We start from the raw sequence: 13408 nt of genomic DNA on the forward strand, positions 1-13408 counted from the left end.
GTTAAGCTTACTTCTGTATTTTCTTTTAGGTGGTATTAAAAATAATCAAACATTATCAAGAAGAAGGACAAGGAACTGAAGTGGTTCAAGGAGTGCTATTGGGCTTGGTTGTAGAAGATCGTCTTGAAATTACCAACTGCTTTCCTTTCCCTCAGCACACGGAAGATGATGCTGACTTTGATGAAGGTAAGGGTACTCCTTTCATGTGTCTTTGCAGTATACACAAATGGTTTTTATTTTTAATTTTTCAAAAAATTTTTTTGAGAGATTTTATTTATTTTTATTTTAGAGAGGGAGAGAATGCATGTGAGTGGAGGGAGGGGCGGAGGGAGAGAGAGACAGAGAATCTCAAGCAGATTTTGTGCCAAACGCAGAGCCCAGTGCTGGGTTTGCTGTCACGACCCTGGGATCATGACCTCACCTGAAATCAAGAGTCTGATGGTTAACCGACTGAGCCACCTACGTGCCCCCATAAATGGTTTTTAATATAGTTCTCACCATAACCTTAGTTATCTCTTATTGGGAGTCTATCAGGCCAGCCTAGTTCACTTGATTACTGAGTTTCTTTTTTTTTTTTTTTTTAATATTTTATTTATTTATTTGACAGAGATAGAGACAGCCAGCGAGAGAGGGAACACAAGCAGGGGGAGTGGGAGAGGAAGAAGCAGGCTCATAGCAGAGGAGCCTGATGTGGGGCTCGATCCCAGAACGCTGGGATCATGCCCTGAGCCGAAGGCAGACGCTTAACTGCTGTGCCACCCAGGCGCCCCTGATTACTGAGTTTCTTGAAAAAATTAATGCAAATTCTTTGAAATGAGGATTTCTATAAAAAGCTTCATTAGTTTGGCCTTATTTGGAATTTGACGTTCTGATTTTAGTAATTTGGATAGGCGCTGCGCTGTTGTTAACTTTTCCATGATGAAATCAGCTTGCAAACAACTTACACTGTGAAGGGTAGGGATCATCATAATGTGTCCAACGTTAATTTTCTTCTGTAGTGTTTTGACTTAATGTTTAAGAAGATGAGCTTAACTATCTATTTCAGAAAGAAGACACTGAGCTTTTCAGGAGGTCTGTGTGTGTGTATGTATGTGTGCACATGCGTGCGTGTGTGTGTACACATGCACTACAGGTATAATTGCTTTGTTAGCAAAGGCCATTAGTAGTTAAAGTTCACACTAAAGGCCAAGGTCAATAACCTGAAAGATTTTTTAAAAAATCTAGTTAAAAATAATTTCCCACTTGTCTGAACACTCGATCATTTTCTATATAACTTTTTTTTATTGTGGTAAGAACAAGTAGTATAATTTACCATCCTAAACCATTTTCAAGTGTATAGTATAGAGTGTTATCTATATGCAGGTTGTTCTGGAACAGATCTCTAGAACTTTTTCATCTTGCAAAAAACTGAAACTCTACATCCTTTGACTAGTTCCTCCTTTTTTCCCCCTTGCCAGCCTCTTGCAACCACCATTCTGCTTGCTTGCTTCCTTCCTCCCTTCCTTTTTCTTTTTTTAAAAAAGATTTTATTTTTAAGTAATCCCTATACCCAAAGTATAGAGCTCAAGACCCATGACCTCAAGATCAAGAGTCACATACTCCACTGACTGAGCCAACCAGGTGCCCCATCTGCTTTCTGTTTCTAAGAGTTTGACTCCTTTAAATATTTCATAAAAGTGAAATCATGTAATATTTGTCTTTTTAGAGACTGGCTTACTTCACTTAATGTTCTCAAGGTTTATCCATGTTATAGCATATGACAGGATATCCTTTTTTAAGGCCGAATAATATTCTGTGGTACGTATATACCATTTTATCCATTCATCTGTTGATAAATATTTAGATTGTTTCTATCTCTTGGCTCTTTTGAATAATGTTGCAGATATCTCTTCAAGGTCCTGTTTTCAGTTCTCTTGGGTATATACCCAGAAATGGGATTTGCTGGATCATATAGTAATTCTTTATTTAATTTTTTGAAGAACTTCCACACTGTTTTTCATAGTGGTTACACCAGTTTTGACATTCCGCACCAGTAGTGTGCAAGGGTTCTGATTTCTTCACATCCTCACCCAAATTTGTTATTTTCTGGTTATTTATTTTTTTGATAGCGATCCTTCTAACAGGTGTGAGGTGATTTCTCATTGTGGTTTTGATTTCCATTTCCCTGACAGATAGTGATGTTGAGCATCTTTTCGTGTTTGTTGTCTGTATGTATTCTTTTAAGGAATGTCTATAGGTTCTTTGCCTGTTTTTTAGGATTGTTGTGAGTTGAAGTTCTTGGTATATTCTGGATATTAACACCTTATCATATGTATGGTTTGCAGATATTTTCTCCCATTCTGTAGGATACTTTTTTACTCTGTTGATTGTTTCCTTTACTGAAGCTTTTTAGTTTGATGCAATCGATATTGTCTGTTTTTGCTTTTGTAGCTAGTGCTTTTGGTATAATATGCAAGAAATTACTGCCATGACCAATGATAGGAAGCATCTTCCTTATATTTTCCTCTAGGAATTTTATGCTGTTACCATTCTGCTTTGATTACTGTTGTTTTGTAATATATTTTGAAATCAGGAAGTGTGAGGCATCCAGCTTTGTTTTTCTTTCTCAAGATTTTGACTATTTAGGGTTCTTTGAAATTCCATATGAATTTTAAGATTTTTTTCCTATTTCCATAAAAATGCCGTTGGGATTTTGATAGGGATTTTACTGAATTTGTAGATCACATTGGTTAGTACAGGCATTTTAACAGTATTAAATCTTCAGTCTATGAACACAGGATATCTTTCCATTTCTTTGTGTTGTCTTTACTTTCTTCCAGCTGTTTTGTAGTTTTCAGTGTACAAGTTATTCTCAGGTGTTTTATTCATTTTTGTGCTATTTTAAATGAGATTTAAAAAAAATTTGTTATTTGTTTTCTGTGTAACTTTTAACTGATGACTTTACATTTGGATAAAATGTTACTTATGTAATGATTTCACATACTCATAGTACCTTGACGATCTAATAGACACCGAACATATTCTTGCTAAGGTTAGTACCTTGATATTGCAATTTGGTCTACAAAAATCATTTTTTTCATTAAGGTAATGCCTTTAGAAACTAACCAAGGCTATTTTATTCTAGACACTTGAGTATTTACATTTTTAAAAACTTTTGTGCAGTATACACCTTTTCGTTTTTAAGCTGACCAAGCTCTCCTTGTTTCATCTAAATTGTAATATTTCATCTGAACTACTGTAATACTATCAGATTATGGTTGGGATTTCTCTGCACTCCAATCTGGCGGTATTAGGATATCTCAGTTCCTCTCTTTACAAGCATATCTGGAGATTCTTAATTATATTGCAGTAATAACTCTTTTTGAGCTAGAAGACTAGAGGAGAAGACAAGGGATTGTTAACAGTTTTTTTGGTTTGTAAGTGAGGAGTTTGAGGGGTTCACTTGAAGTGACTTATTAGTTACTGTGTTAGTGGCATAGTTGGGAGTAGAATCCTTTCCAGAACAGTTTATATTGTCACGTAGTTTTCTCTAAATAATTTTGTCTTAGAACGTTCTCAATTTAGAATATGTACAAGAAATGTTCAGTGTAATTATGGCAGGTGAACAAAAAGCAGAATGTATTATTATCTTTAGATCTTGATCATTGGATGCTGACTTCTCTTATGGGCTTTCAGGTAATTGACCAATATTGTATTTTATTAACATGTACTTTAAAAAGCTCATTAAAAAGTGTTTTAACAACATGGACATAAGAAATTTCTATTTAGCATTAAGTAATAAAAAAATTGCTGGGCATTGTGTGCTGTGTACTATATGTATATTGTCTATAATTAGTTGTTACTCAGCACATTTGAAGGTTTTATCAGTTCCTTTTTCCAAATTAGGAAACTGATCCTCAATAAGACAGGTAACTTGTCAAAAATCATTTAACTGGGAATTTATAGAATTAGGGCTTGAAATCTTTGGCTGCCTGGTTCCAAGTCTCATGATTTTCCTGTTGTTGCTTTTGGACACTTAGTGAAGTGGAAGCCAGTGATTAAAGAGTATAGAATGGGGAGCATCATTATTTTGTAACTGAAATCTGCTTTTTGGGTAAAACAACTAAATTTGTTTTTCTTGATTTATCTTCAGAAGCGAGTAGGATTTGCCATTTTTCTTATACATGTGAAAAATCTACGGTAATACTCTATAGTTCTTTCTGCCCTTACATGTCAGTCTGGAATTTTAGGTTCTCTCACATAGTTCATTTATCTGAATAGGTTATACTGTGTAGTCACCATTAGGTTTTTATCAAACATAGGTAAAAGCTAAATTTTCTCATTATATGGATACCTCTTGGAATAGAGGAGCCCTGCATGTTGAGTATTTTTAATCATTCTAAACATCCATTGTTTTATGTACTGCTTTTCTGTTATTTTATGCCTACTAAAACTAGTATTTATTTTGGGAAAGGACCTTTTTTCTGCCCTTCACCTTATGGAAATAAAGTTCTCACTAAATATTCGTAATCTTAATGATTACATACTTTGAGTTGCTTAGGTGTTTGTTTGTTTCTGTGTTTTTGTTTTGGTGCCTCATGTAAAGTGGAGATTTTTAATCTGTGGTTCCAAAGTGAAATGTTTTAAATTAGGGGCTGACAGGCTACAATCTGTGGGCCTGCTTCTGCATGTAAAGTTTTATTGGAACACTGCCATGATCATTCTTTTATGTATTTTCTGTGGCTGTGTTCCTGCTACAGTGGCATAGTTGGCTAGTTGTGACAGAGACCATATGGGCACCAAACCTGAATTTTTTTTTTTAACCGTCCGGCCCTTTAAGAAAGTTTGGCCACTTTTTTTAGTGTGTGTGTGTGTGTGTATGTGTGTGTGTGTGTGTGTATGTGTGTGTATATGTGTTATTATGTTATTTTCCCTTTCTCATAAGGTTAAAAAATAAGGTAATGTCTCTTTCTGTCATAAATAGATGACTTTTTGTTTGTTGCTTATTCCTCCTAGATGTTGTCTTTAACATTGACTCTGAGTCCAGAATGTATTGTGGTCACTGTAATAAAAATATGGTATTATTGGGTATTTGTTTTACTGGTGCATCTGGAAAGTATCAGAATATGTAGTTTGTCCTTTATTTAATTATTTAATGGGGTTTAATCATCCCATTGAGTTGTTGATGTTTAGGGGAACTGTCTACAGATAATAGGGAAGGAAAGCATTCAGTTCACGGTTGCAGACTTGTGAGCCAGGTACACGTTTCTGTGAAAGTAGACCGTTGCTGTGAAACCTTTGTTGCAAAGTGAAGTAGCAGTTACCATTAATTTATATGGAGAAAAATTTGAGCACTCCCAGACCCAAAAAAAAACTTCTCTTAGGCTTTTCTGGTACCTTAGTACACATCTTGTTAGTGGATGCACAAGATAAATCAAGATAAAGCACAGATGCTCACAGGCACAGTTCAAAGCTGTGGTGACTTGATGCTGGGGGAAGACTGTCAGGGCCACTCTCGCTGGTTGGCATGTGTGCTGCCTCTAACAGCTCACTGCAAAACAAATGCCAAGTGTTATTTTCGCTTTTTGCCTTTTTTGTAAAAGTGAAAATTCTCTTTGGATTTCTTTCAGTAGGTCTTTTGGAAAAGTGAAGTGGTATACCGCAAACTTCCAAAAGCAGGGTATGCCTGTATTATGGAAAGGTAATGAATGGTATGAGGCCAGAAACCTTGGGTGGGAATCTCAGCTCTATACTTAGATCTATGTGACATTGAATGACTTCAGTTCTGAACTAGTTTTTTCCTGACTCTGTACTATCTCTCATTTAGCACGTGTTAATTGCTTACTTAGTACTAGAAACGTAGCTGAAGGATAATTTCTTTATGAGATCAGTGCCACCTTGGATTATGTTACAATAGGGTGATTCAAAACCAAGAAAACTGTGGCATGAAGTTTTTCTTTTTTGTTTCTCTCCATGAATTCACTTTTTGTTTTTTCACATGATAACTCTCCCTTAAGTGGCTTAAATCTAGATACACTCATACACTTACATTACAGGATTTACTTTGTAGTTAAAAGCGAGATAACTTGCTCATATTAGAGAATATATATGCTTTTTAAAAACTGAGTAGAAAGACTCATATTAAAATTCCCATTAGGGGGCACTATTATCAAGCTTAGGAGAACTGGAGACTAATTTGTTTTCTCAGATGTGCAACCCGAGGCTTGCTAAAAGGGAAAATATTTTCATCTGATAAGATTCAGATACTGTTTTATACAACTGAATTCCTTAAATATGTTATAAAGTGCACTGAATTAAACACAGATCCAATAACTCACTGTCTTATTTTTCAGCAGACTAAATCAATTTAATATTGCAGGTGATATAAGAAGCTTACTTTATTCTGCATCAGAGCCAAATCCATAATTTTCATATTTGTAATGGTCAGATTTTTTATTTTGCTCTCTTTAAGTCAGTCCAAAGGATGATCTTTAGACTTCAAATAAGTTTTCTTCAAAAACGAAGCATGAAGACTATATTGTACTACTAAAATGCAGTTAGGGGAATGAAATGATGCCTAACTTACTCAGTATGAACGTGTGTAGCATGTAGAATTTCTGAAGTAATTCTACACACTGACGTGATATAGACACAGATAGCTTTTGGCTTTTTTGTTCATTTTCAGGTACTTGAAAGTTATTTTTTATTATTAAAGCTTGGTGTTAGACAAGAAATAATACTTTAGACTGTTATGTACAATTATTTTGTTATCATTAAACTTCCAGAAGAAAAACAGTCGTGTAGAGTATTAAACAGACTTTTCAAAGGCTAAATATGATTTGGCAAAAATGTAATTTACAATAAAATGTACTGGGAGTGATTTTTCACTGCGTAGGTGTTATTTGCGTATCACTGGGCTCAGAGAGAGTAGGTTTTATCTAGCTGCCTTATTTGCAGCACTCTCCACATTAGTAAGCCATAGTTGCATTGGGGAAAATCTCTCCTTAATCAATTGCTTCCTGAACTCTCACCTTCCTTCTCTTTCTTCTTAGTTTGCCTGCAGCCCACACCCAGGGCAAAACTGCTTGAAACCTTCCCGATAATTACTGTTTCGGCTTTGTATTGCTTTCCGGTTCAGGGAGGAGTTGAGTCAGGATAGAGAAAGCTTTAGTATTTTTTTTTTTTTATGCAGATGGGGACATTTTGTGACAAGATATGATGTTTACTTATTTTGTATTATTTTCTATGTGAATAATCAGTAATCGTTGTGATCTGTTTGACAGATTCACTTTTTTAAACATCCTGTTTCACTGCATTTTTTTCAAAGAGCTTTTCTTGGTGCAAATATTGGAAATATATACAGACCATTTTGGAGTGTGTTTTGAACCTTATTGGAGAAATAGAAGGGTGTTTACTTTGTGACCTCAGATCATTAAGAAGTATGATAAAATGTTTGAAATATCTCAGAAAAAAATTAGTTCTTAATAATTCATTTTAGCATTTTTCAGCAAATTACATTGAATGGGTGGTGAAAAGGATCCAAAGATAGGAAATCTGGTTACTGCTTTGAAAGATTTTAAGTGGGAGAGAAAAATGTAAAGAATTGTGAAACAGACTTGATAAAAGTCTAGAGTGAGGGAGGACAAAAAGTGATGGGAACACTCAGGTACAAGCTACTAATTCCTTTTGGGGTATGACTTCATAGGAGAGGTGAAGTTTGATTTTGTAAGTGGGGGTTGTTTGTATTTTAAGTAATTTTTAAGGAAGATATGTCTTGTGAGTTTGTTCAAATTATTCACATTTCTGGGCCCTCATAAATAACAGGCATCTCTAGAAATAAAGAACAAATGATTTAATATATATTCAACTTGGCATCTTTTTTTGTTCAGTGATAATTATGTTCCTTGACAATATTTTTCAAATTTTGTTGCTGATTTTGTATCCAGGTGAGGAAGCTGCTTTTGCCGTCTAGGCTCTTTTGATACATAAAAGACTCCTGACAATAATTTAGTGCCATGTTTATAGAAACCTAGGACCCATGCTGCACTTAGCTCAATGTAAAATATTTAATAAATATTTAAATATGATATTTAATGAATTGTAAATATTTAATAAAAACATTTCATATGTATTTCATTTTAAATGAAACAGTGTGTAGGTAGGTAACTAGAGAGAATCTGTACACTGAATTATTATATAATTCTCCTGGGTACTGATCTCTTTGTTGATATTCATGGTAGTATTTTGAAAATGTTAAACCATTCGTATTTAATGGCTTATCACTGAATATTCAGGGCAATGAACTTTAGATTATTGCTTACTTAAATTATTTTGATTGCTCAGAAAGCCTATGGTTTGTGATTTGAAACTAACTTAAGAGTCTTACTTTATATGTTTAGTCTTTGGTTTATTAAGGTGATTAGAATATGAGACATACAACCCAAATGTGAAGCATCAGCCCCAATGTTTTTGTGCCTTTTTTGTTCTTTTAGTTTGGCTGTCTCAAGATATTAAATACAAAAGTAGGAATAAAGTCTAGCTTCATTTTAAAAGTTTGAAGAAATTTTTTGCATTTGTTTAATGTTTTAAAATTTAGGGTTTTTTTCCCTTTTAAATGAGTTGAGGAATTCCTGTGCATGGAAGGATATACACTATTGAAAATGTGGTCAAGGTAAAAGATTTTTCTGCTTAAAGAAATTAAAGCGCTTTACACTATACCCTCCCTTGGTCCCTAAAGTGTAAGTGCTATGGTTTGGAAAGAAGCCAAGTAAAACGTGTTCAAATTTTGTGCAGACTTAAAGTAATACTTTAAGATTTGAAAATTACAGGTGGATACAGTACTTAAATAGTATTTAAAATTCCTAAGTTTCCCAAGTCTAAAAGTGTAATCCTTAAATTACTATTCCCAGTGGTTTACATTTTAATTAAATAAAAATTGTCTTACTTTTGAACCACAACAACTTTAGGTATAGATATTTGAATTTATTACTGAACTTTAAGGTAATAACCATTAAAAATGAACTGTTTTGGCACTAATTAAAATGTCAAAAAACCACAGTTACAGTGTATAACCAAAGATCTTTGCTGTTTCTGTTTTTCCAAAAATTGTCCTAAGCAACACAGTTCAAGCTTGCTTCTATCTTGCCCAGAAATGCTAACTAGCTTATCTCATTAGGTAAGATAGATCTTGAAACTTTTATCCATTTGCGATTACTCTTCATGGCTTACCTAGTCCACTTTCCAAGTGGTGTTTTCCTACTTTTTATCTCTTTCCACCTTGGGGGTTATTTGCTGCTTTTATTTTTTGGTGGTAATTTTTACCCAGTGGTAATTTTTACCCAGTGCATTTTAGATGCTTTTTAATATATTTGAAAACAAAGGCAACCTTATATTTGGTTTAAGTAACAATATAATGGTTACTTGGTGCATTATAATGCAACCCTGTATCTCCCCACTACCCTCAGCCCCATACACATTCACCCTTTGTTTTCTTCTAACGTAGAACCTGCAGACATTTTAATATACAGACAATCTTTCTTCCCCACTTGATTGGTGAGAAGATCACAAAATTATTCCAGTGGTCTTTGCAGAAATATATCTGTCTAATGACTGTTTTGTAGAATTGGATAGTGCTGACTTCATAGAGATCGTTTTTGATGTCCGGTTACTAACCCCACAACGAGCAACTGTGGCTGTAGGAGTCCAGCAGCAGAGTCCTCCGTGTGGTTCTTTGGACTTGCAGCATGGCCTTAACAACCCCAGCAGGCAGCAAGGCAGTTGTCCTCAAGCCACTGGAGCTTCCAGGCTCAGGCTCGTCTGCTCTCACTTTACCTTCCCCTTTCCTTTTCTTTATTTCTTTGTTATTAATTTCATCAAATCAGTATTTCAGTGGGAACCAGGTGCCAGGCATTTCCACTGGCTGTTGTGTACCTGTATTTCTACTAAGGATGTTTTCTGAAGTGTTCATTATTTAAAGAACTTAGCTATTCTAAGCAGTATATTTGACTTGGAGCATGGGAAGATTTGTTAGCACTTTATTTTAGTGAGTTAGGTTCTATTATTATAAAGGAAAGATTATGTTGCTATTCAGGTGAAAGTGTCCAGAAAATATTTTTGTGCAGGTGTAGAATGACTTGGGTTTACCAGTATATATCGGCAAATCTAGATCTCCAGGTTTGCAATTCAGATTGTTTCTGTCGTTTTGTTAAAATAATTTTGTTCTAAAAATGTATACATTGTCATGTATTCTGATTCACTTTCATAGTGGAAATATTTTATTTTTACTTTTGATCTCATTAGTAGCGACTCCCAGAATTTTAGATGAAAGCTTTTCTGTCAGCAATTTATTCTGTAAATAAATGTACGTGGTTTAAAAAGTCTGTTACCAAGACTCTTTTGGTAATGTGAATTCTTCTCCTTAGATTTAAAATTTCTTCTATCACTTCCATCACCACTCCTGCCCTGAAAACATAGTCAAGACAAAACACTTAAAAAGATTTAGTACCAGAAGAGAGTGAAAGGTTTTATGAAGAGTGCTGACATAATACTCTGATGGGTTTTAGCCATATTCTCTGGTGATCTCATGAGGAATGGGATGGTATGTACATAATATGAAATATTAAGATCAGTGTAAGCCATATCTGGGTTATTTCCATGTTCCTTTAGGAGATATTTGATATAACTAAACAGTGAGACTGATGTTTTATCAGAATCCAGGCTTGAATTTCTTTCGAATTGTCTCTCTATTCTACGGGCAGCCTGATAAAAAATAATAGCCAATTCCACATACATGGAAATGATGTGTGTACATATAAATACCATTATAGACTTAGTTAAGAGAATTCCTAAAATCATTCATAGATCTTCCAAACTTTTCTGAAAGGTGTAAAAGGAAGGACAGTTAGACTGAGTTCTGGCTAAAGTTCTGGTAAAGTTCTGATAAAGCTCTGGCTTACTACTAATTGAAATCATGGGTCTCTCCAGCCTCAGTTTTCATATTTGCAGAGTAGCTGACAATAGGAACTTTTGTAATTCTTTTAACAGATAGGAGACTGGGGCTCAGAGAGGCCCAAGTTAAAATCAGTAGTAAATTCAGAACTAGAAACCCCAACATGAAATGTGTAATCCACTGCAGTTTAGGAGGGTTGTCAGTAATCCCAGTATTTTGTCAGAATCACTATGAGTGAGTGATAAGATGCCTGCAGTTGTGACTTGTAGGCATGTTTTTTTTTTTTAAGATTTTATTTATTTATTTGACAGAGAGAGGGAGAGCACAAGCAAGGGGAGCAGCAGGCAGAGGGAGAGGGAGAAGCAGGCTCCATCCGAGAATCCTGGGATCATGACCTGAGCCAAAGGCCCACACTTAACCGACTGAGCCACCCAGGTGCCCCAGGTGTGATATATTTACATAAAAGTTTACTTCTTAGTGTTATCAGTTACTGTCAGTGCTACTGGAATCAAATGATTGTTTGAATTTAATGTTAAACTTCAGAAAGTTTCCTAAGTTTGTATATGTATACTAGGTATTACATAAAAATAAAGGGCAATTTTAACCTTCGGGTCAACAGAAAATTAATGGTCATTGAGTATATACATTAAGCTCAGACAGTAGGAACCTTTAAATACTGAAAGCACAACTTCTCATATTTTGCTAAATGGAATGGAGAATATAGTTAATTAACTATAGGTTAATTTGGGTAGATTAAGGGAGGAAAATAGTTCATATTAAATGCCACTGAATGCAATTACAAACAAAAGGTTGAATAGATGGTTCCAATTTAACTTAGGAAAGCGGTGTTGACTGACACAGGAAAACTTTTAGAATACATTGCTTTGCAGATGACTTAAACAGACAGTAGTGATAAAGACTGTCATGTGAATTTCCATCTTTACTGAGTACACAGCATTGTTAAGTGGTATGTTGTGCACTGTTTCCAGTCTGCTGTGACTGCCATCTGTACAAGTGGAATGAAAGAGAAGAGAGCATGGAAAGGAAATGGGATCAGTTAGTTAGTTGTAAAGAATCTGTGTGAACGCTGGGTGCCACTAACGAAACACTGAGCAGTTAGTGGTTTTCCTTTGTAACCAGTACAATTAGCTGTCTGTAAACAGGAGGTGTACAACATATACACTTCTCACTTTACCTTTTGGATGTCATGGTGCGTACCTATGGTTGCTACCAACTAGGAAATCCGGGGACTGTAACTTTGTGCTACCCTTTTCTTATTTTTCTCTATCTTTGGTTGTAATCTTTTTGCTACTTTGGTGTTTGGCACCAATATTGAGGTAGATGTAATATTCCTAGCATGTTTATTGTGCCTAAATGGAATTTTGGAAACAAATTATGCTATAAAACAAGTTTCCTGAGAAATACTTAAGTACTTTTGAAAAAAGTCAGTAAGATAGGAAAATTACTTCAAAATCTTACAAGTTGTAACCAACAGAGAATCATATGAATGATGGAAAAGTTTTGTATGGGGGAGAGGAACTGACTGGTAGAATCCTACCTGTGTACCTTTGTCAGTGGATAAATCTCTTATTTGAATCTGAGGTTTATAATTAGTAAACAGTTCTTTTTATGTGCATGTGGTTACCTTTTTGATGTAAACATGTGAGCCCTTATAAAACTGTGTTAACCATGAGTCATCTGGTACCTTAGTAGGAGTTAACATATACTTATATAGATGACTAATAATACAAAGCCACCGTGGTTTCTGTGGTTTTACCCGCCATAGCTCCAGTTCTAAAACATTTAAAAGGAGACCCACTCTCTCTTTTTAAATTTTTTTGGACGAAGAGTTGTCTTATCAGAACTGCAGTAACTTAAGCAGATCCATAACTGGGGGGAATTAATAACAAAGTTTTTGTTGTCACCAGGAAGTAGATTAAATAGTGTAATTGTGGTAATGAGTACCATGTATGATAAGCCTGAGCCACCTGGATTTTATTAGGCTGCTTGATACTTTGATCACAATATTATTTCAAGGCTTGTCTATTTAAATGGCTAAGGTTTCTTGTCATCTTTGTGATTTAGACCATAATTTTTTTCACTGTGAAGAGATTTTTTTTTTAAGAAAGGCTCTGCTCAAGCCAAAATTCTAGGGAGGTGCAAGGGAGGTGCAAGTTCAACAGCTAAATGAGCCATAGAATGAGAAAACCTGTTAAACACAAAATTAAAAGCTGGAAAGTATAGCAGTTGAATATCGAGTTCATTTGACCTCTTTAGTTTTTTGCATGGATCATAATTACACTTTTTTTAAAAAAAGATTTTTTAAATTTATTTGTTAGAGCATGCACAAGCAGGGGGAGCAGCAGGCAGAGGGGGAGAGAGGAAGCAGGCTCCCTGCTGAGCAAGGAACCTGATACAGGACTCAATCCCAGGACCCTGGGATCATGACCTGGGTTGAAGGCAGATGCTTAACCGACTGAG

General features: G+C 35.0%; 1 protein-coding gene across 1 annotated transcript in view; it reads left to right on the top strand.

Annotated features, from left to right (window-relative positions):
- EIF3H (eukaryotic translation initiation factor 3 subunit H) overlaps positions 1 to 13408 on the top strand; it is a 92855-nt gene that overhangs the window by 21953 nt on the left and 57494 nt on the right. Inside the window, exon 2 of the mRNA XM_045805762.2 lies at positions 30 to 186. Within this exon, the coding sequence (XP_045661718.1) occupies positions 30 to 186 (157 nt within the window). The remainder of the gene's footprint in view (positions 1 to 29; positions 187 to 13408) is intronic.

The sequence above is a fragment of the Ursus americanus genome, chromosome 9, assembly GCF_024610735.1.
Source record: "Ursus americanus isolate L20-20 chromosome 9, mUrsAme1.1.p, whole genome shotgun sequence".
NCBI classification, from domain to species: Eukaryota; Metazoa; Chordata; class Mammalia; order Carnivora; family Ursidae; genus Ursus; species Ursus americanus.